The sequence below is a fragment of the Sinocyclocheilus grahami genome, unplaced genomic scaffold (genome assembly GCF_001515645.1).
Source record: "Sinocyclocheilus grahami isolate Dianchi unplaced genomic scaffold, SAMN03320097.WGS_v1.1 scaffold162.1, whole genome shotgun sequence".
Taxonomy (NCBI): Eukaryota; Metazoa; Chordata; class Actinopteri; order Cypriniformes; family Cyprinidae; genus Sinocyclocheilus; species Sinocyclocheilus grahami.
In genome coordinates, this window is record NW_015505341.1 from 865,611 (window position 1) to 888,961 (window position 23,351).

The 23,351-nt window shown below is 36.7% G+C and overlaps 2 protein-coding genes across 2 annotated transcripts; both read right to left on the reverse strand.

Moving 5' to 3' along the window:
• Positions 1 to 957: 957 nt before the first annotated feature.
• Positions 958 to 17,757, reverse strand: LOC107593018 (fer-1-like protein 6). Its single transcript, XM_016282600.1, has 36 exons — positions 17,641 to 17,757; positions 16,450 to 16,529; positions 16,148 to 16,256; positions 15,996 to 16,050; positions 15,741 to 15,872; positions 15,602 to 15,664; positions 15,437 to 15,515; positions 15,160 to 15,316; positions 14,843 to 15,045; positions 12,368 to 12,524; positions 12,146 to 12,266; positions 11,954 to 12,054; positions 10,992 to 11,082; positions 10,620 to 10,739; positions 10,362 to 10,514; positions 10,072 to 10,249; positions 9,827 to 9,951; positions 8,158 to 8,292; positions 7,823 to 7,969; positions 7,539 to 7,646; positions 6,379 to 6,540; positions 6,086 to 6,257; positions 5,711 to 5,835; positions 5,439 to 5,561; positions 5,221 to 5,373; positions 4,994 to 5,134; positions 4,577 to 4,704; positions 4,320 to 4,490; positions 4,078 to 4,232; positions 3,848 to 3,990; positions 3,649 to 3,737; positions 3,458 to 3,556; positions 2,737 to 2,978; positions 2,368 to 2,525; positions 2,037 to 2,137; positions 958 to 1,831 (listed from the first exon to the last, which is right to left on the reverse strand). Exons 1-36 carry the CDS (start codon positions 17,673 to 17,675, stop codon positions 1,651 to 1,653), a joined length of 4,692 nt encoding a protein of 1,563 aa, XP_016138086.1. The 5' UTR covers positions 17,676 to 17,757; the 3' UTR covers positions 958 to 1,650.
• A 1,974-nt stretch (positions 17,758 to 19,731) lies between these two features.
• On the reverse strand, positions 19,732 to 23,092 carry LOC107593029 (5'-AMP-activated protein kinase subunit gamma-1-like). Its single transcript, XM_016282608.1, has 9 exons — positions 23,033 to 23,092; positions 22,591 to 22,636; positions 22,447 to 22,501; positions 22,239 to 22,365; positions 21,019 to 21,184; positions 20,887 to 20,924; positions 20,625 to 20,771; positions 20,302 to 20,475; positions 19,732 to 19,804 (listed from the first exon to the last, which is right to left on the reverse strand). Exons 1-8 carry the CDS (start codon positions 23,087 to 23,089, stop codon positions 20,359 to 20,361), a joined length of 753 nt encoding a protein of 250 aa, XP_016138094.1. The 5' UTR covers positions 23,090 to 23,092; the 3' UTR covers positions 19,732 to 19,804; positions 20,302 to 20,358.
• Between the last annotated feature and the right edge of the window lie 259 nt (positions 23,093 to 23,351).

The following is a 23,351-nucleotide window of genomic DNA, read 5'->3' on the forward strand; positions in this document are numbered from 1 at the left end:
CGGCGCTGAGTTGTTGTCATCTTAATGCTTAACAAAGTGACATTTTCTGAAGCAAGGCACTTTTTTCATAATACTATAAAACTTAAAAACAAAACCTCATACTGATCTGTGCAAACCTCATGCATGGCAAAAATTGGACTATTCAAAAACACATTCATGTTTACTTTGACCGTTGCAAACTGAATCCAAATTGAGTAGAAAAAAAACTGGTTATTTAGTAACATTAAACAACTCAGACTGCATTATAAAATGCATTCTAAATTCAACTGAGCTGAATAACGTAAACTAAAAAGGTACAAAAATATTTTCCAAGGATATTGTGGTCATCGGTGAAGAAATTTGTGCCCTGCATGCAGTGGAAACTGACATTTGTCAGCATCACGTGCTTGCGGAAATGTTTTTCATCTGTATTTTTGACTGCAGTGTTCAGGGTGGTTTGAAATACTAATATGGTTCATTCATTGAAATATACCTTCATGTTCAATTTTATTGCCTACATTTTTCTAATAAACGGCATTGTCGGCAATAACCATGTTGACATTTTTTTGTTGACCAAAAAATGTTGTATGCCAGTGCTTTCTAAATGAGCACGCATTGCAAAATTGCTGTGGAAGCTGATATGTGTGTTCGATTTTGAGCAGGCAAATGTGGTTTAACAGAAAAAGCGGTGAATGCTGTTTATAGTTTCTGGAAATTAGTCTCTGTTTTGGTGGTTGATGTAATGGTATGTTTTGGTATGAAAAGGTATGGAATATTTTTATGATAAAATGCTCACGAGTACAGTTATTGTGTCAGTAATGGGGAAAATTGTAAACCAAGAGCCCTATCAGTTTTGGTTATTGATTCACTTACAGCTATCTTAGTTGTATTTTTTTTTAGCCAAAGTGACTTACAAAAAAAGTGCACATCATGTATTGTGACTGTCGCTTCCATAATTCAAGAGCCACACTAAAAATAACAACTGAAATACTACATTAACATTTCAGACTTATTCTGGTCTTTGAATCAGAACTTCATAAAGCTACATTTCTTACTTCATAACATACTACCAGTGCTATAGATAAATTCAGTTTAATTAGTATTCTGAGAAAGAACAAGAAGCTGAGAATAAATCGCTTTATAATTTTTTTGATCATTTCTGGTTTCAACACAAGGCAATACACTGTGTGTTTCACAAAGACTATGAAAAATGTTATTTTAACCCTTTGTAACAATCACAAATTTACATGACATTGACTCGTTGGGGTTGTGCTCGCTTGTTTTATGTCACTGCATTTACACAAATATTCATTTTTGAATTATTGCTGTCATTTTGAAAGTCACTTCATAATCTTTCATCTAGATTCAATGCACAACAAGTAGAACAAAATCTGACAGTTTACAGAAGGTAGGATGTGATTAATAAAACATGTTTCCTACAGTTTTCATGTGCTATGTTCAATGTTTTACGCGGTTTAAAGATTATTAAACATTTAATGTTGTGTGGATGTTACATTTGTTGGTGCATATTAAATAAAAGATTGTTCCTAAAATCAGAAAAGTTAGATATGCAGAGCAAGTGTTTAAATGTGTGCATCATTAAAGCAACAACAATAACAAGTTAAATATGTGCTGCTCATTTGTGTCCAGTTACTTAATCAGGGTGTTTGATTACCCATTGACTATCTTACTACTGATCGCCCCTGGTAGGGTGTAGAAGATAAGAACCAGGAACAAGGTCACAATCAGCAGCACCAGTCCGGCAATGATGTATTTCTTGTAGTTCCCCCAGATCAGGTGAAAGAAGCACTTGAAAGGATTCATAAACCAGGAGAAGGAAGTGTCTGGACGACTAGAGAAAAGTCAAAGTTTGATATTAGAAATAATTCACATACAGTATATAGTACATAGAGTAGAACTACCTTAAACACATGTAATTAAATTCAGTTTTCTAATTATATTGGCCTGTATGTGTTTAATTTGATTGACAGCCCTGGTAATAATATGAATAAAAACATCTGAAATAGGTGTTAAAATAAGTGTATTAGTCACATTACTTTGGTTTCTCTAGAGGCTCTGGTTCCTTGCGTGCACGTCCCACTGGATTTTTCTCTGCCTCTTCAGCTGTTACCAGATGAAACTCCGCTTCTACCTTCCCCTACGAAAAGAAAAATTGAAACACTACTTTTATTAGGTCACATGTTTGTGTAAAGACATTCCCATACCTACTGCTTTGTATAGAACAAATGAAAACGGATAACATAATTACATTTAGAGTAAACTAGTCAAAAGTTTAGGTTTAGATTGTTTGCAAACAAGGAGCCATTGAGCTTTACACAGAGTTTAATTCACACTTTTTTTTTCAGTGAAATAATTCAATTCACACACTGTGAGATCTCCAGCTTTAATGAAGGGCCACCAGCCTTTGGAGCGTTTCTGCTGGAAGATAGAGATGTTCTCTGTGGTTTCTGTCAGCATTTCCATCCTACAAGCTTTAGCTGATTTAGCTCCACGTGGAAACCCATGCAGGTCCAACTCCACTGAGCCTATGGACACATAAAAATGATCTTCATGAAGTATTAATAACTATTTTAAGCCAAGTTTCTTAGGTATAATTGTGTGTTTTTGCTACTCAAGTAGAGGGACTGTGAGCTAAGTCAAATCCCATCAAGAGTGACAACAGAGCGGTTCTAGGGAGGACGTGATGCATATAAAACAGATGCAAATGTAAGCATGTTAAACAAAAGAGATTCTTACCCAGGAAGTCATCAGAAGAAAGCCTCTCAAAGTCCCACACCTGCATAACAAGGACTGCAGGGATCTTCTGTTCAGTTTTGTCCAGAGAGAGGATGCTTTCTCGCTTTTGTATCACCACCACTTTCTCAGCCGGCAGGTAGTTAAAGGGGAACACAAAGCGCCAGTTGAAGTTGCCCTCTCCAGTCAGAGAATTGTAATGGACATCAGTTTCCTGGCTGTCATCCTCAAGCCCCTTTAACCACCTAAAGAAAAACATGAAATTCACCAGAGTTTACTTAAAACACTAAAGCATTAATTTTCAGAAAACTTTTTGCAACAATATCTACACTACCATTCAAAAGTTTGAGGTCGGCAAGTCTCATGTTCACAAATGCAGCATTATTTAGTCAAAAATACACTAAGACAGTAATACTGTGAAACATTATTACAATTTAAAATAACTGTTTTCTGTTTTAATATTTTTTCAAATGTAAATGTAAATCTGAATTTCAATTCATTGAATCAATTCAATGCATCCTTGCTGAATAAAAGTATTAACTAACATATATATATACACACACACACACACACACACACACACACACACACACACACACACACATTCACTCATATATCTTACTGACCCCAAACTTTTAAACAGTAGTATATATTGGGAGACTTTTTCAATATATAAATAATTAAAGATTGTCTATATTTATTGTGATACACTTTTTGCGATTACACTTTGACATAAATGTCACTTGACTGCTGTCCTGTTATGAAGTTGGTGTCCTCCAGTATGACATCTTCAGTGTTCCAGATAATGATCCTCAACTCATAACTTTATAAAAAAAACAAATAAAAAAACATAAGATGTGTCAAACAAGTATTAATTTTACAGCACAACCCAGTAAGATGTTTAGTGGATCTTACCCTTTGGGTTTGCGAGGGGAAATATCCACAGGAGGGCCAGGATGAGGCATATCCATGGGAAAAATGTCCACCCACATCTGCAGATGACCCTGAGAAACATCCCTGAGAATCACTCCACCACCCAAATTACTCATATATGCATTCTTAATGTATATATAGTGCATTAAGGTTGCATAATCCTTTAAACAACACACAGCACCTGGTCTATTCCTGGTTTGTCTTTGAGGTAGAGTGCGCGAGTTTCAATATGCTCTGGCACAAGTTTACAACCACCATTGGGCATCTCAGACCACCTTTGCAGCACCTTCAGAGCCAGGTGCTCGTACGACTCCACCATCTGATCTGTGAAACAGAAGCAAATACTTGTGGTACATTTCTCCTTTAATTATTAATCAACAATATTTGATGTCCGCCAAAATAATTACCTACCTTCATCAGCAAATACAGTTTTCCCTGTAAAAACTTTGCTTCCAATGGTAATACGTCCTGGAGAAAAGTGAGGGTTGTCCAGTTTGTTTCCTTGGCAAAGCTTAATCAACAGTTCTGTTGGCTTGATGCAGTCCCTCCATGCATTATAACCCTCTCTAGGTCACATGAGATCATCAATTGATGCATCAAAGGTGGACATGAAAATAACTTCGATAGAAGATGAAAATGTTATAAGTACTCACATGGCATATTCAGTAGGCAGGCCGCAGGTAGCTCGATGCCTGCTGTAAAAACGGTTCTCTAAATCAATCTGTGTTTCTCCAATCAAATCATCACCGCCAACAGTGTCATAGTCATAGATGAGAATACTTAGCAGGGACTCCTTGGGGAAAGTGGCTTGAAATTCAAAGGATCTGAACAGCAGAGAAAGATGAAGAGAGAATGAACCTCAAAGAAACACAGAGTTAGTAGAATTTCAAAGTTCATTGTGCTCGTTCACCTTCCAAACACTGGGTTGAGCTGCTTTGGGATGTAATTGGCTCTGTCTTTGATCTCAGTTTTCCCAAGTTTCAGCACTATGTAAGGGTCTGCTTTGCCATCTGGGTCCGCAGGGTGCAGGTTGAAGGCCTAAAATGCATAAAAGAGTGACAAATGACTGTATCATGTGAATATTGATGAACAGAAAGCTCAAAAGAAAAGCATTTGTTTTGAAATAGGAATCTTGTAAAAGCCTTTACTGTCACTTTTGATCAATTTAATGTGTCCTGGTCCACTAGTCAAATCAGCAACAGACCAGAAATAACCCTCATCAGTGAAACTAGATCTATTTCATTTTAAAGCATGAACAAATAATAAGTAACAATTATCAAAAATGAGTACAATAAGTACTTTCAACAGAATCAAAAACTGCACTTACTGCAACTATGTACACACGGATAAGGACGTCCACGGCAGTGTTTGGAGGAATACCCTGGTTTATTTTAAACTGCCCAGAATCCAAATATCCATCCTCCTCCTCATCATCCATTTCAGGCAGCTTGTACAGACAGAACCTGCCCTGATGGCACAATCAATGATGGGAATTCTGTGACCTGGATCTTAAAAAGCCTCCATGTATATAATGGTACTTCAAAACCACTTTACCTTAAACTTCCCAACAAATCTTTCATCAGCAGAACCTTCTTCCTCATTGGCCTTTCCTCGATAGAGTTCGAAGGTTTTAACCCAGTCGTCAAAAGGCCCAAACTTTGTTTTCTTTTTGCTTTGCCTAAGAAAGAAGTTGTGGTAGTGGTAGAACTAGTTAGCAAAAAAAAAAAAGGGTTTATATATTTATTTATTCTTTAACTAGTTTGGAAGCTTACCAGTTGGATCTTCTCCATTGATGCATAGTATTTCGACCACCAATCAATGACATTATCAGCAGACTCATCAGCTGTGGTGCGTTTCTTCCTTTTCGTAGATGTTCGTTTGCTCTTCTTCGACACCTGGCATTGATGAAGTCATAGTAGATTGGTAATGTATGCATGTGTTTATATGCTTCTACTTGGGGGGGGGCAGGATGTTTTAGATACATATTTGGTAACACTGGTGTTGATGTGATGTTTTCTCAAATGTATCCAATTCAAAAACAAACCTTCTTGTCCTGGAAGTCTGGCTCAGTTTTAGAGGCAGGGGTGATTATTTCCTCCGGCTCTATTTCAATGGCGATCTCCTCATCAGGCGGTGGCACAACACTCTGCTGCAGAGACAGCTGAGCCACTACAGGCCAAAAACAAACCATACTTTAAATTAGATTTAGACAATCATTTTTATTTATTGCTCAGTGGGTTTAGGGATTTATTAAAAAGCAAGATTAAGCATCCTGTCCGAGACCATCTGGGATTATATATTATTGGGGGCTGGGGATCATAGTATTTTTCCTAGACATTAATTATTTCATGCAAGAGGTATAGGTTAGATTTTTTGTTGGGACAAAAATCTCTGGGACTAGAACTGGGATGTGCGTTACCTGCCATGTTTTTGGGTTCCGGTTTAGGCTGTTGAACTAATGTGGGGATGTGTTTGAATAAGGCCAGGTTGTTGATGATATGACTACCCACAAGTGTGCTCCGCCCAAAGGCCCTCCAGTCCACCACAGTGATAGTAAGAGGAGGGAGGAGGTATTCGTCTTCAGGCAGCTCCTACAGACAGATAACAGCGGACACAGACATGCTGAGATCAGCTGAACGCTTAGCGAGGAATCACGTGAGCAGAGCGATGGGGACAACACCATATACCCTGTTATTGCAGCAGTTGGCTTACCACATCAAAGGCATCTACAAGTATTGTGAAGTTTGGGTTTTTCTTGTAACTCTGTATGACTGAAGAGTTGACGCCTCCTCCTGCACACTTGATAAAAACTTGGGGCCGATCGACAGACAAAAGCTGAACTTTCTTCAGCTCTCTGAGGCCCCAGAACAACACCTGCAGTGCACAGAAACAAAAAACTCAACTAGACTGGTATAAATAGTACAGACAAAACACTAATAGTGCATTGAAAAAAAGCTACATTTATTTACCAAAGAGTCAAAATAGTAGACCCATGTTACAATTTTGTAATTGACAAAACACTTCATTACACATAAGCAATTTTGAGCACAAATGTAGTAACACCTAATAATAGTGAGACTTGATATATGCTGTAGACCACAAGACTATTTCCAACTACTACCATACAGTTTTGTCTACATGTGTAAACGCTGATCAGATATTGAATGACATTTGAGAGATGCTTATAAAACTAAGAGGAATTCATAACACTTTTGGGAAAAGATCATTGATTTGAGATTTAGTGGTTTGACACCAAACGAAAAAGCTCTGACTAAAGGTTTCAGAACAAGATGTAACAAGTTGACACATGAAAGATGTAAATACATCTAGCAGAAAGCCAACTCAAAAGCCAAAATTTGTTGCATTTATAGGAATTGCCCTGAATAGGTTTATACAATGCAACAATGCAGTTAAACCTGAATTATTTAAATCTGTGCCGTATGCATGTTGTTTAAAAAAATCCATATACAGTTTTATAAAAAAAAATACAGTAAATAAATATATATAAAAAAATTTTGTATGAGGGGGCTTAGATTTTGTTCATGAACACATGAAATCAATGGCTCATAAATGATTTTCAAGAATAATGATGGCCTTCGATTCAAATGACTAACGACTGTGAATCTAAAAGAAAACACAGTCACAAAGTTTACAATCAGTGTATGAAATGAAACTCAAAATCTGTCTCACACTATGCAACGACATGTAATTTGTTTACAATTTACTGCTTGAAATATTTTCACATTTACAATTGTCAGCTTAACTAGAGAGCAATGCAACGTGCTTTCATAAGAATGGTAATAAAGTGTTTTCCCTGTTTTTATTTATTTATTTTTGTACTTTACACTGACCACAAGTCATGGATTGTTCACCTCAATTCTGTACTTGCAGAGCACAGGTCGAATGTATGAGGGTACTGGAATAACCCCTCCATCCGGCTCATCTAAATCAGGAAGTGTATTTTCTCCTGACTTTGAGATCTACAGGATCATGGGACAAGATATACAGCAGATACCATATTACTTTCTGCATTAGATTATACATGTTAGTTGAACATATAAATAGCATTTTATTTTTAGTAATAGTAATAAATAACCGATTCAGCCGCATTACTACATTGTTACATTGTAAATGTGCTGTGTTTGTTAGACTGGACCTGAATAAGTTCAAACGCTCCCAGTATGTCTCCTCCTGACAGGCTGCCACAGAACAGAGGGCTGTACTGCAGCTGAGGAGGGGAGTATCGCTCATCTGACAGTTTGACTACAGGAACAGCCATTGTCGACCCCAGGTACTCTATACCCTGGAGAGAGCAAACCATTGCTTCAGCTCAAAACATTTAAGACAGACTGAGAAATATTGCAAAGTAGAAGAGAAACAATACAACTTTTTTCAACTGCATATAAGGGTTAATTAAATAACAGGACAATCCACACTAGGAGAAGACCTACATCTGTAGTGTGTATACTTAAGTGAATGTGTTTTCCTCACCACTGCATCATCATCATACACCTCAATCACAACTAGCGGTGGCTCCTGGACCATTTCATAAAGCCCTCCATACAGACACACATTATTTATCAGGATCAGCTGATTCCATGTAGGAGTTAAAGTTTGCTTGATGATCTAAAAAAATGATAAAATGAACAAATGTAAATGACCTTTTCACATTATAAGGTAAGGTTATTTGTTTTATGAGGGGCCGTACAAGCCATAATTCATTCTGGCACTCTCACACACTTACATTCTCCTTTCACATACATATATTTTTGCTTTCACATACTTACATCCTCCTTTCACATGCATACATTTCTACTCTCACACACTTACATTCTCCTTTCACATGCATACATTTCTACTCTCACACACTTACATTCTCTTTACACATGCATACATTTCTACTCTCACACACATACATTCTATATATGTATGTATGTGAAAGGAGAATGTATGTATGTCTGAAGAAAATATGTGTATGTAAGAGAAGAATGTATGTATGTGTGAGAGAGAGTTTAGTGGAAACGGAAGGCAGGTCGGGCGTGATCAGGGTCACCGGGACAGGTCATGATCAGAATGGCTGACGTGATGAGGCAGCCGCATAAGTATTTCAGCAAGCTATTTGGATTAAAAAAAAAATATTATCATAGTGAAAAGGTTACATGGCCTCCTCCCTTGAGCGAGTCGTGATTGAGGATGCGGGCTCAGCCTCAGTCGGGTTGCCAGATATACGCATTATAGGCGTATATGGATTTTTTTTCCCGGAGTGTCTATTTACACTAAGTGCAAATAGCCCGCCTTGTTGATAGAGGCTATTTACAGTAGCTCCACCCACAAATGTGTTATAGGGATAGTCAATACTATAAAAGACGGCACTTAATCATCAGCTTCAGTGGCGTAGATGGTAAAGCGCGCACCGTGGTCTTTTTGACGCAATAACTAATAAGAAAACTAATCGACACGAAGAGGAGAGAGATTTTTGAAACTGATTGGAATGTGTACTTTTAAAACTGGAGGGTTTTGTCCGAGTATGTTCTCACAACATTGAGCAGCGACTGATGAGCGGTAAAACCGGGAACTGAAATATGTTAGTCAAAATGGTGCTTGAGGACGTGGATCAAAACGGTAAATCAAAGACGGTGAAATTCTGTCAGTTCGCTATAATACACAGTTTAATCTTGACTTTCAGTGTTTATTACTGTGTTTATTGGCGTGTTGTTTGGCCATAATAGTTTAACTAGTCATTACTAGTTAATCAACTAGTCATTAAGTCAGTGGGTGAAAAACATGAACAAATTGAACAAAATCTATCCTTAAACAAGTTTTTCAAAAGAATTTGGTTTAACTGTATAATCTGTATAACTATGGATGTTGTATCATGCATTTTTTCTGCGAACAGCTGGAAAGAGTTAAACTTATTTTAAGCTGCATTGAAATTTGATGGTATATCATGCAAAGTTATTTGGTGATAGTGGTGTTGAGCCTGCTATTTTAACAGTGTAAATAGAATCTATTGCTATCTGCACTTACTGCAAATAGCCGCTGCCTTTGTATCTAATCTAAACTAGTGAAAGAATATTCTAATACAGAATATACTGGTGCAGTTAACAGCATCATCTATTGGATTTTTGTCTAGAATATCATCACACAAACTCATGCTTACACCAGTGCTTTGGCTATTGGACAGAAAAGACACCCAGGCAAAGGGGTCTGAAAGGCCAGTGTTATCTGCTGCAATGAGACCACGAGCCTGGTACATATGAGCCCTCAGCTGGAACAAGTGCTGCTCTGCAAACCAGCAACAAACAGGGTCAAACAGCAAGACAACATGCAAATCAGTTACAGATAAAAAGAATGGACACTGGGGAAAAAAACAAAAAAACAACACAGAGTGCCGAGCAATCTTGCCTGTGTAGAGTAAATAATCAGGAGGAGGGCCAGTCCTGTCCTCAGATGAGATACCTTCCAGTTCAAAGCCTGATGGGAGATTGTCCAACATGTGGAATGAATCTCTGGAAGTTCCCAGCCATAAATACACATCGAGTTTAGCCTGGACTGTCCACCCTGGTCCTCGCTTCCCTGGAGGCTGAAAGATACATTTCCTTTTAAAAGCTACAGGAGAAGTGCCAACAAAATGTATTTCAGCATTTGTCAGTTTTCTATTTTATGTGATTTGCATTTGATTTCAGAGTTCAGACCTTGAGGAACAGGGTGTTGATCTTCCCACAGTCTCGGCCTCTCTGCTCTGGGCTTTGTGAGAAGAGTAGGTGACGAGCAGGGATTCTGGCATACGCCAGACGCTTGTTATTACTGACCAGACACACAAACACATCTGGTAAAGTGTGTTGAGGCTAAGAAAGGCGTGAGATGAAGAGAAATATTAGTAATGATGGAGACTTACATTATACATATAAGAGGTCAAGGATGTGCATATAATAGTGACACAAAATAACAACCTCTTCCACGAGGAATCTCAGTTTCTTTTTAATTTTCTGGACTTCCAGCATCATCTCTTTTACAGTCAAAGATCTCCTCTTGGGCTCAAGGAGTCCTCCAGCTACTTCAGTCATACTTTCCTAAACAGCAGCAACACTTTTTTTTTTTTATTGAACCTACAAATTAATTTCTTTACAAATTTTATATTTTGGATGTGAAATGAATGAGTTGGACTAGACTGTGGAGGAAAAGCCGCAATGAGCAGTAATTCATAGTCATACAGGAATAGTAAAAAATAAATAAAGAATTTTTTAAAATTATAAAAAGGGTTAGAATGACGTTTTACAGATTTTTTTACAAAAAAAATGAGAGCATGCACAGAATAGACTCACCAGCTCCTGTTTGCACAGAGTGAGCCTCTTTTTGTCCAGTAAGGTCAAGATGCTTGCCTTCACCTTCTTTTCAGCAAAAGCAATAAACTCACTGCAGTAAACATACCATTACATCCAGCAGAAACATAATTAGGACACAGTTTTAGAATTTCATTGAAGAGAGTACATTAAAGGGATAGTTCACCCCCAAATTTAAATTCTTTCATTATGTACTCATGTTTTTACAAACCTGTATCTTTCCTCTGTGGAACACTAAAGAAAAATGTCCCAATTGTTTTTGTCCATACAATGAAAGTCAGTGGGGTCCAAAACAACAGTAGATCCCACAGTCTTTCATTGTATGGACTAAAAAATAAAAAATAAATAATAATGGACCACGGATAAAGAAAGTCAGACAAGTTAGTAAATTAAGACAGAATTTTCATTTTTGGGTGAACAAACCTCTTATAGGGCTCATGAGCAATACATTTTCTTTGATCTTGTGAAATAAAACACTTGATTTTGCTATGAAAATATTTTCCTTTCATAATGCAGAACAGTGATACAAAAGTAATAACTAACACAACAGTGACACCTATTGGGTGTTCAGAAATTAGTTTCACCCTGTCATGGTGTATAAGGCAGTGGTTCCCAACCCTGGTCCTTGAGGCACCCCAACACTGCACATTTTTCATGTCTCCTTTCTCTGACGCTCCAATTTCAGGTCTTGGAGTCTCTACTAATGAGATGATGACCTGAATCAGGTGTGTTTGATTAAGGAGACATGCAAAACGTGCAGTGTTGGGGTGCCTCCAGGACCAGGGTTGGGAACCACTGGTATAAGGTACGAAATTGGAACATAAAACTATTAACATTATGTATGAACATTAACAGTATGCTAATAATGGTAAAGAGCTTTTGTTCTGTTATCACTTAATATCTACATTAATTCCACAGGGATTCCCTATGGCCTTTAGACCTACCTGGCATCTCTTCTAAATTCCCGAAGAACAAGGTGCATGAGAGTCATTGCTTCTGGAGACAACATTTTATCCAATTCCGCCACCTTAGCGATTCCCTCCTCCTGATTAACATTAAATGAAAAGAATCACATGAACTACAAACTGATTTCATGGCAATGTGATAAAAGATTACTAGGTTGAGGGTTCACATACAAACATCAGGGCAATTGTGTCCAGCATGTTGGCATGATGGAGTCGGTATGCTCGATCCTCCCAGCTGCTATAAACATACACACAGGGCTTTTGCGCTCCGATGGGCAAGTGCATGTAGTGCCTGCACAAACAAGATTATGGGGCCAGTTTTGTTCATGACTAAAGGTATTTTCCATTAATTAATGAAGGTATAAACTTGTTAGTGTTGTTTGATCCAAGCACCTCTGTGCATCTCCGAAAAGAGGTCTTTCTGGTGTTGTAGTAGATTTGCAGGGCATTGTTGCTGCAGTGTCCAGAAGTGGAGTGGTCACTGAGACATCTTCAAGCTTTTTTTTTGAAGTAGGCTGCGCAGTACCATCAATTAAGTTCCCAAAGTTACCTGAATAAACATGTACACATTTAAAGGGGTCATACTATATGTATAATCATATAATTGCTAGTTCTTCAGGTGTTTAAGAATAATGGCATGTATCATGCCTTCCTAAAGATCTTAAATGTTTTCCCACCCCCACTCCTAAAATCATATAACAGTAACATAATTTTGACATAATCTGTTCAAATGACATTTAGTACATTACAGTTTTGATTTTTAGTAATTTTAACTACAAAAAAATTATATAATTATTTTTCTTTTTTAAATAAAAAATCTGTGCCCCACAAATTTTCTGCGACCTTGTTACCAAATAGTTACCACAAAGTTTGTCGATTACAAAGAACTGAACATTTCTAACAACTGTGACACTCAAAAAGAGCTTGAATGTATTCATTAAACTCAACTGTGGAGTTTGTTTTTGGACGAACTCTGAGAATTTTTCTTGAAACCCTCCCAAACAACATGTGGTGATGTAGGTGCTGTTTGACAATTTTCTTTAAGGTTTTCTGACCCTGTGACTCAACTATTTTCTGCAATTCTCCAGCTGTGGTCCTTGGAGAGTCTTTAGCCACTCAAACTCTCCTCCTCACCGTGCATTAGGACAATATAGACACACAAATAGGAATTTTCACTGCTCTAGCTCCTTTTCTTAAAGTCACTTTCTAATTTGTGAAGCTCAATTATCTTTTGCTGCACATCAGAAATATATTCTTTGGTTTTTCTCATTGTGATGGATGATTAAAAGAATTTGGCCTTTGTTTTCCCTCCTATTTATATTCCTGTGAAACAGGAAGCCATGACTGGATAAGTTCATGTTCATAATCACCCTGGTATGCTCAAAATTGTAAATATGAATGGGAATATACTTCACAGATATTTTACTCATAAGAATTTCTATGGGTGCCAATAATTGTGTCCAATGTGTATTTGAGAAAAACATTTATTTCATAATGATATTTCCCCCCATTTTCAATTGTTTTAGTTCAATGAAAGGTTAGATACTTGTGAATTTTTTCAAATAAAAAATCAAAATGATTAACAATGCAGATTTATTTTCACAGCCTTCTTTGATTATATTGACCAAGGGTGCCAATAATTCTGACCACGACTGTATATGCCATGTTGAACTTCCAGTGACCAGTATGAGAGAGTGAGAGTGATAACACCAAATGTAACACACCTGCTCCCCATTCACACCTGAGACCTTGTAACACTAATGAGTCACATGACACATCTTTCAAAAAAAGAAAGAATACAAATTTACTGACCCCAAACTTTTGAACTGTAGTGTATATTGTTAGAAAAGATTTCTATTTTAAATAAATGCTCTTCTTTTTAACTTTTTATTCATCAAAGAATCCTGAAAAAAGTATCACAGGTTCCAAAAAATATGAAGCAGCACAAAAGTTTCCAGCACTGATAATAAATCAGCATATTAGAATGATTTTTGAAGGATCATGTGACACTGAAGACTGGAGTAATAACTGCTGAAAATTCAGCTGCGCATCACAGGAATAAATTCGATTTTAATGTATTTTAAAATAGAAAAAAGTTATTTTACATTGTAATAATATTTCACAATATAAATGTATTTCCTGTATTTTTGATCAAATAAATGCAGCCTTGATGAGCATAAGAAACGAAAAATCGTTCTGTTCCCAAACTTTTGAACGGTAGTGTGTGTGTGTGTGTATATATATATATATATATATATATATATATATATTGCTATACAACCACAGTTACTGACCAGTATACCATAATATTAACCATACTACTAAAATAATACGCTATAAACAAACAAACAAAAAACAAACAAAACCAAAAACCACCAAAAAGCACCAATTGCTCTTATGCAATATGCGTTCTTAAAGAGACAGTTAAACTTTTTAAAACTGACATGCCGTCTTAAAAATGCGGCACTCCTGCATGACAATGCGAGACGCCAATTAATTGAAATAATGCAGAAATAAAATAAAATATAATTATTAGAGGAACAATTTAAACTTAAAACAATAAATACAAACGAAAATTGGAAATGTTGCCTCAACAACAAAATAAGTTACATTTGAAGGATTAAAATGACTAAAATTGAAATAAAAATAAAACTGTATAGACATATTCAAAATAAAAATAAAACTGTATAGACATATTCAAAATAAAAATAAAACTAATAAAAATAAATAAAATTACTATTAATACTGTATATCATTATAATTAACAAATACTATAATCATATATAAATAATACTAAAATAACACTCAATGAGGGTAATTAATAATGACAGATTATTTTGTTTTTTCCATTTTTTTTGTAATAAGCACTGGATTGCAAGCTTACAACTTGACCGAAGAATGACACCTCTACATAAGGATCTATGAGGGCTGTCGTGTCTCCAACAAAGGCTTTGGTCACGTTGGCCATAATACTGGAGTTTATTCTGGGAAGACCTTCTGCACGGTACACTATCACATAAAACCGAGCCCACGGCCGTTCAGGGTTTAAGCCTTCAGGAAGCAGGAGGTGCCTGGGGGAGGACAAATGATTCAGAATGATTATCATTCAGAATGATTATCTTAAAATAGAGATTTTTTAAATATTACATTCAATCTTTATAATGCCATAAAAACTCAGATCTTACTTTTCTATCTGTTCCTCGGCATCACTGAACTTCTGGGATGGTGCTGCAACATCACCCTTTCCTGACACGCCGATATCACACTTCAGGTGACCTTTCACCCCTGTGCGGATGTCAGCGGGGTCTGTGAGCGTGGCCCACTTATTGATGAACTGATGGCCTGGCACAGCAAGCACAAGATTTAGTGTTGTTTTACAAGCAGAACAACCAATAATCCAAATCTCAGGCCAGATTCTGAACTTGTATCTATCTATAGTTGAAGATGTGAGCAACTGTTTACCAGGTTGGGAGTAAACTGTCCCAACATCAATCTTGAAGGTTCCCACACAGTAGCTCTTCATGATCTTTGAGTGCATGACCTTTGGGAGAAGTGCACCAATGTGAGCTTTGCAGGTTGCGTCAAGAAAACAATTTTTTTTTTACATAGAGTAGCCTAAGCTCTTACTGATAGTTTGATGACTTTGTCAAAAAAGAAGTCTTGATTGCAAAAGAAGTCAAACACAAAATACTGTTGGGGCGAGAAGAACATGGCTGTTAAATTCTTGCCATTATCAGAAAGTGTCCATCAAAGACAGTATGTTCACCTCATTGTAAAAAGGAGAGTTGGTTCCTTCTTTCACAGACGTCTGCTTTTTCTCATCTCCAATTTCAATCACGACACTAGGGTCTATATTGTCCCCGACTAGCTGCCTAGCCTCTGTTATATTGATGGAGATCTTAGGAAGAACAGATTTTGGCTTTCAATATTAAGAATAACAGCTTTATCATCTATAAACAAGAAATAAGAAAGGCTGTGTTCAAACTTTGAAACTTTTACTCAAATTATATTGAACTCTAACCTGGAAATGTTGTGGTTTGCTTTCACCTTCCAAGATCTTGGCCACAGGTTTACACCTTTTAAGTCCAAAAAAAGTAAAAACATAAACATGTTGTACGAAAACTACAAGAAATAACACATTATGCTGTGTAAAGATTGGAGAGAAGAACGTGCCTCTTAGTATTAGCGATCTGTCTGAAGGAAGTATAGGATGCTTCAGCGAGTTCAGGCTGGGGTACGTCTACCACGTCTGGATTGTCAGGATTAGTTTCAGGCTCAGCCTCTAAAACGTAAAGATTAAACCAGCTCAGTCAGAATTAGTTTACGAGCATTTTAAACCTTTGTAAGGATCAGCGGTCCTATGTCTGAATTTATAGATTTGAATATCTCTGTCAACACAACCATGCCGTTAATCCTCATGAAATGCTCGGTCTACATCTTTACTTATGTAACATTGTGTTTGCTTTCATGCTTACCTAGAGCATTTTTGTTTGCGATTACAACACCCTTGTGTCCTTTCCTGTGTTTCTTCTTCCCTTTTATTCCAAACTTTTTGCTGAAGAAACATTGGAATATCAAACCATTGTAAATAATAACTCCTCTCAGTCTAACCATACATACAGATTTTTTCCCTACACTGTAAAAAAAAATCTGTAGTTTTTACAAAATAATTTTGGCAGCTGTGGTTGCCAGAATAATTTTGCAAAAAATACAGAAAAACTGTAAACACATTTACGGCCAAAAACTGTAAATTTTACAGTATAAAACTGTAATTTAAAAACAAGAAAATTTGAATGTAAACCAGTAAATTCAACAATGCACACTGCTATTAAAATCTGTTTTGTACCTTTAACATACTGACAACCACCATAATAATGCAGGTGGTAAAAGAGAAAGCCACACAAGAATCAAAGCTCATCACAAGTAGCTTTGCCACAAGCAGAAGTATACTAATATATAGAAGGTGCACAGAGTCATTCATGCAAACACAAAACACCATCATGGTAACACACATGATACTTAAATAATGCATTCAACTTTCATTAAACAACTGAAGATGTAACAAAGCACAAATATACATAACTAATAACAAAAACTACTAAAAAAAACATGATTATTTAAACAAAATCCTTTCAAATGTGGAGTGTCATGCAGGGAATTCTGGGAATATCAGTTTATAGTTTTTGACTGTAAATTATACATTGATTTGTTATTTTTACTTCTAAATTAACAGCATTTTACTGTAAAATTACATGAAATATCTGGTTAGATATTTTAGTTTTTCCCTGTATATAGTACGGGAACTTACTGTTAACCTATGAACAGTTTTTTTCCATAGCGTTTTTACAAAATTTTAGTTAAAATGACACTTATTTTTTACAGTGCATTTGTTGTCCCTCTTTCACATAACTTGCTTTTAATAATGAGTCCTAGTAATTAATAAATTGGGACTAGGATTTGAAAGTTTGTGAAGTTTACATATGAATCCCCAAAAGTGGCAATTTTAGCAATGTTTATTTAAATAAAAATATGTTGTTTTGGATAAAAGCATCTGCGAAAGGCCTATATATTAAATATCAACTATTAATGCAATCTGTGCTATTTAGAGAACCAATAAACAAGTAAAACATGTTTTTTGAAGAAAGACTGTTCCCAGGAGTGCTTACCCATGTGGCGCAGTGCTGTCTTTATCTCGGTCCATTCTTTCAGGGGGAATTCATTCAAGAGAAAATATCCAGCTCAGAAACTGTGACTGTAACCCATTCCATCCAGCGAGACAGTGAGTGCTCTTCCTTCCCAAATGTGTTTGACTTTCTGTTGCTGAATGATTGCATTACAAACAAGGGTGGCAGACTGTGGCATGTGTGTTTTTAGTAAACTCAATAGCGGCCATGTACAGCATTTAAAACTGCAGAATTAAATGACTGTCAATACACCAAACACTCCACTTCCAAAAATAAAGATAGGAATCTTGTATTTTATTGTTTGAAAATGTAACTTTAGTACTGCAGTAAATAATGATTTTAAGTTGGAGAAAATTGTGCACTGAGGCTGTCGTTTTTAAGTGTGCACTCAAACATTCTCCCTTATCAGAATGAAAGTATCACTGTGACCATAAAACAGTTGACACATGGCATTCGAGCTTCTCCATCTGTACTTTGGTGGTACCACTTTACAGTAAGCTTCTATACATTAATTAATGTGTATCAGGAGCTAAAATGTAAATAATTTTACAGCATTTTCCAATCTCACTTAATGTTAAGTCATAAACATACTATTATGCATATATTATAGCTTAATGTTAAATGTATTAGTAGAAATTGAAATGATCAAAGATTAATGCTGTAAAAGTGTTTTATTAGCCTACTGTTACTGTAAGTTCATGTTAACTATTGCCTAGGTAATGTTAACTTATGCAGTCTTATTATAAAGTGTTTAGTTTAATTGTATTTGAACAGCATTAACTTGTTCACAGTGTCTTAAGACATTTGTCAGGGACATAGTTTTATGGATTAAGTGCTTCAAAACATTAGTCAGTGTTTGAGATATTTAATGTCAAAGGTGCTAGCTACATACTGAAATAAATGTAGGTGTTTAAACTGGTCTGAAGCGCAAATGAAGCAATTTAGGTTGTTAATCTCCTACTTAGCAAGTCATAATTACTTAGCATGACACTGTTTGCTAACAGTGAAAAGCAGGATGTATATGGATACACCTCTGGTAAATATATGCACCAACAACTCAAACATTGAACTCCGTATTTGCCATCCCCAGTTTTTATTTATTTTATTTTGTTGTATTGAATCACTCTAAAAATGAAATATTACAAATTATATATATATACTGTATATATATATAAAATGAATTAGTGTCTTTAAACATGATCACAAAAAATGGTGGACAGTGTCTATATCCAGGAGGAAAATATATTCCTTTAGTCATTCTTGGTGCATAAGGAACCAAGAATCATACCCTCTCAAAAAAAAAAAAAAAGGTACAAAAGCTGGCACTGGGGCGGTAGCTTTTCGGTACTAATATGTACTTTAAGTTGTACTGTTTATGTACAAAGGTGTAGCTTTTGAAAAGGTACTGCCCTAGTGACAGCTTTCATACCTTTATTTCTGAGAGTGCAGATTCAGTGCAGTCGGAGGCTTTTCAGCAAATCTTTCACCCAGACAACTCTTTCTTTAACAAATAATAATGCAGTACAATTATTGCATTAATCATGTTGTATAGGAAAAAAAGAACATTTGTGCAACATAACATTGTAAATCCACTAAGCATGAAAAGTCTGTAGGAAAACTTCAGTGAATCATATGACTAAATAACTTGCATGATTTGTTTACAATGTGAGGATCAAAAATGTTATAAAAAAAGGCTAAGAGGGTTAGCATTATTACACGATATGTAACAAAATATCTCTAGTTTTAGCTTTCATAGAACTAGCACAATTCAAATTATTATGTGGCAATTCTTTAATAAATTATACAAATATACAAGTAAAATTGCAAAATATAATTAGACATGTTTAAAGTGATACATAAAATCCCAAAGTGCCCCAAACATTAAAAATATTTAAACGTTCTGTCTTCAAGCATTCAACTTCAAGGCTCATGGTTTGCTTTAGGACAAAATTCTGGAAAACAAAGAAAAAAAAAAACAATTCCCTTCATTAAAAAATTGTTTTGGTCACAATAATAGAAACAGTCTCTCTCTTCTGTGTGTAAGTGATACATAAAATCCCAAAGTGCCCCAAACATTAAAAATATTTAAACGTTCTGTCTTCAAGCATTCAACTTCAAGGCTCATGGTTTGCTTTAGGACAAAATTCTGGAAAACAAAGAAAAAAAAAACAATTCCCTTCATTAAAAAATTGTTTTGGTCACAATAATAGAAACAGTCTCTCTCTTCTAAAGCAAATATTTGCATGTTGTATGAAAGTTGTCTCCAAAGACTTAAAAAGCCCATGTACTCCAGAGCAAACATTATAATGACATTATAATGTACTTTCCGTTCAGTGACATAACAGATACACTCAGAAAAGAAAAGTACACAGGCTGTCTCCTTTCAAAAGGTACTAATATATGCCATATAGGTACTAATATGCACACCTGTTATCTTTAGGCTTTAATATGCACCCGTTAAGGGTAAAAAAGGTACAAAGATGTACCTTTTGAAAAGGTACCGCCCAGGTGACACCTTGTGTACCTTTTTTCCTGAGATGTTTGCAGAAATGGAGGGATGGTTCATCTGAGAGATGAAGGAGGAGAAAAACAGCACCTCTGCTGACAGCAGTCAGCAACAAGCACAAAAGACAGTCTGCCTACCTGGTATCAGAGGATATGAAATGAAGATGATGGTGGAGAGGGAGCCCTCCACTGGTGTTAAGAGAAAAGTGCTTCAATGCCTGCAGGAGTCAAGACCAGAGCCTGAAGCAAATCAGAGAGCGAGACGATTCCCCTCACCACATCCTCGGTGTCCACCAGCACTAGACGGTGAACCTGACAGAAACAGCGTAAGGACCTTTGGTCAGAGTAGATGACATTTCAACTGATGCAAATGAAAAAAAAAAAAAACATCAGTTCTTGAACACTATAATGAAGAAATAGGATGTGAGCAGTCATGATGCCATATGTAACATGGCGACTACCTCTGCCTCAGCAATACGATCGATGATGGTTTCGAGGGTTTCGTGAGGGTAACACTTCAGCACCCCCTCAATGCAGCACGAGCGGCTTTGAATGGCCTCCTGCATCGTCATGTTCAGGTTGTTGTAGTTTTTCTGCGCAGCCAAATTCTGTTGGAGTACATGTAAATAAAGATGATACCAACTTTATTCTTCGTTAAGTACATGTGAAAGTCATCCATTGTAACAACAACAAAAAAAAGGTGTCGAACGTGAGTCTACGTACAATGACATCAAATCTGGAGTAAAGTGCCACCACTTTCCCTAAAGAGAATGACAAATAGAAGAAACCACTCAGAAGACCTTCAGAAGTTAAAGACAAAGCAGAAAAACACAAGCAAACAGCCATACACAGTACCTTGTTCGTTGACAACAGGCAGGGCTGAGACCCGTCGCTCTACAAATATTGATAAAGCGTCATAAACCGTTTCTGTCTCTCTGACAGTTGCGACGGTCTTGAATGTTCCAATTTTCACTTCCTCAATCCGCTTCTGTAAGAATTGTGGCTTTGGGATCATAGAGCCCTGAGATTCGAAAAGCAAATACTCATCAGTGCAAAGCTATGGTGACAGTCAGCATAAGCATTTCATGGCAACAGTCTCATGGCAAATGATTAACATTGTGGTGAATTGATGGCTAATTCGTATGAATTCATACAATCTGTTTACACCCCAATGGTGGTTTGGTTTTGGGATGGGGTTCAGGTTGACCTCCATGCTTAACCTTTTATTCTAAAAACCATAAATTTCCGCATGAATGGTGTGGTACAAGTTCAAAAGAACTCGCCACTTTGTAAACTAGTTAAGTTTTTTTCATGAGATTGCGTTGAAAGTGCATTCAGTTGTTATGTTTTGCTAGCTGACATGACAGTCATTTTAAACTTATACTAGTGGTGAATATGTAGTATTACACAAATTGCACAAAAATGTGCAGAATGATAGTAAATGTGACCACATTTTAAGACAGCTTTTTGTCATCCCACTGAAGTGGGCATCATTTTAAACAGTAGTACTATTCGTTTATTTATGTGAAAAAAAAACGTCTAGGTTACTTGTGTAACCCTCGTTCCCTGAAGGAGGGAACGGAGACGTTACGTCAGTGACTGACGAATTGGGATCTCGCCCGAGAGCCCAATCACCTTCGAGTGTTAACTAAACAAGCCAATGACAGTTGGCGTGCGTGCTTCGCCACGCGCACCCCGCCCCGCAGCGCGGGTATCTACACGGAGATTATAGAATCTCGCAAACGTGTTAGGCGTCGCCCAGCCGGCAGCTCTACAGATGTCTGCTATCGAGGCGCCCCGCGCCAATGCCCAAGAAGATGCCACTCCTCTCGTAGAGTGAGCTCTCACTCCGAGGGGGCATGGTAAACGCTGGGCCTGGTATGCCAAGACTATAGCCTCCACTAACCAGTGGGCAAGTCTTTGTTTGGAGACAGCCTTTCCCTTCTGCTGACCTCCAAAGCAGACAAAGAGCTGGTCTGAGGTCCTGAAGCTCCGCGTACGGTCCAATGAGGTAAAATGACTGAGTGCACCTTTAATGAAATGTGATATCAAAAGTACAATGTAAAAGCTCTTACAAAGATGTGTAAGAACTTGAGGATGCGTTTATGGGTGAGTATGTGGAGGACGTTCCCCGACTCTGGATCTATGACGGGTAGCCGGTGAATCTTGTTCTTCAGTAAGGAATAAATGGCTTCGAAGAGGCTGCCAACAGGAAACACAACTCTCTGTCACTGGAAAGATAAAAGAAAGGGCAAACAAAGTGCTGTAGATGTCCTGCTTTACCTGGCGTCAGGTGTGATGCTGATCAGGGAGTTGAGAGAATACTGTAGATAGACCTCTGGAAGAGGGAACACATAGAGCTACTACTTTAAACCATTACAATGTGTGTGCAAATACATATTTATTCTCAAAACTCTACACAATCACCTCTCCATGTTTCAATCTTGTGTTCCTCCAGCTCATAGATCTGAACCTAAAACAGAAAAAGTACATGATCTTTGTTTATATCCGATATCTAATTCTGGATACATCACCATTCAAATGTTTGGGATTGGTAAGATTTTTTTTTTTTATGTCTTTGAAATTTTTTGAAAGAAAACTCATCAAGGCTGCATTTGTTTAATCAGATATACAGTAAAACAGTAATATTGTGAAAATTAATTACAATTTGTATTCTATTCTAATATATCTTAAAATGTAATTTATGTCGGTGATGCAAAGCTCAATTTGTCACATGATCATTCAGAAATCATTCTAATATGCTGATTTGCTGCTCAAGAAACATTTCTTATTATTATCAATGTTATAATACAGTTGTGCTGCTTAATATTTTTGTGGAAACTGATAATTTTTTTTTTTTTAGGATTACCATGGGAGATCTGTAGTAACGATGGAGAATGTTGATAAAGTCTGTAATGGTGAGCATCCCTGCAAAGACAGAAATAGCACATGGAGAACATGAGCACTCAGCTTTAAATTCAAATTCAACAATTTATTCTTACAAGCTGATCTGAAACTGACCGGACAGTACTGCATGTAAATAAAGTTACTAAGCATTATAGTTTGAAATTAAAGTATCAAGAGGCAAACATTAGCATAAACATACTAACTCTCACTATGCACTGAAATAGGAACACACTCCTGTGCCCAAGCTTCCTTTCAGTAGGAGGATAGGCTTTCTCATTAGC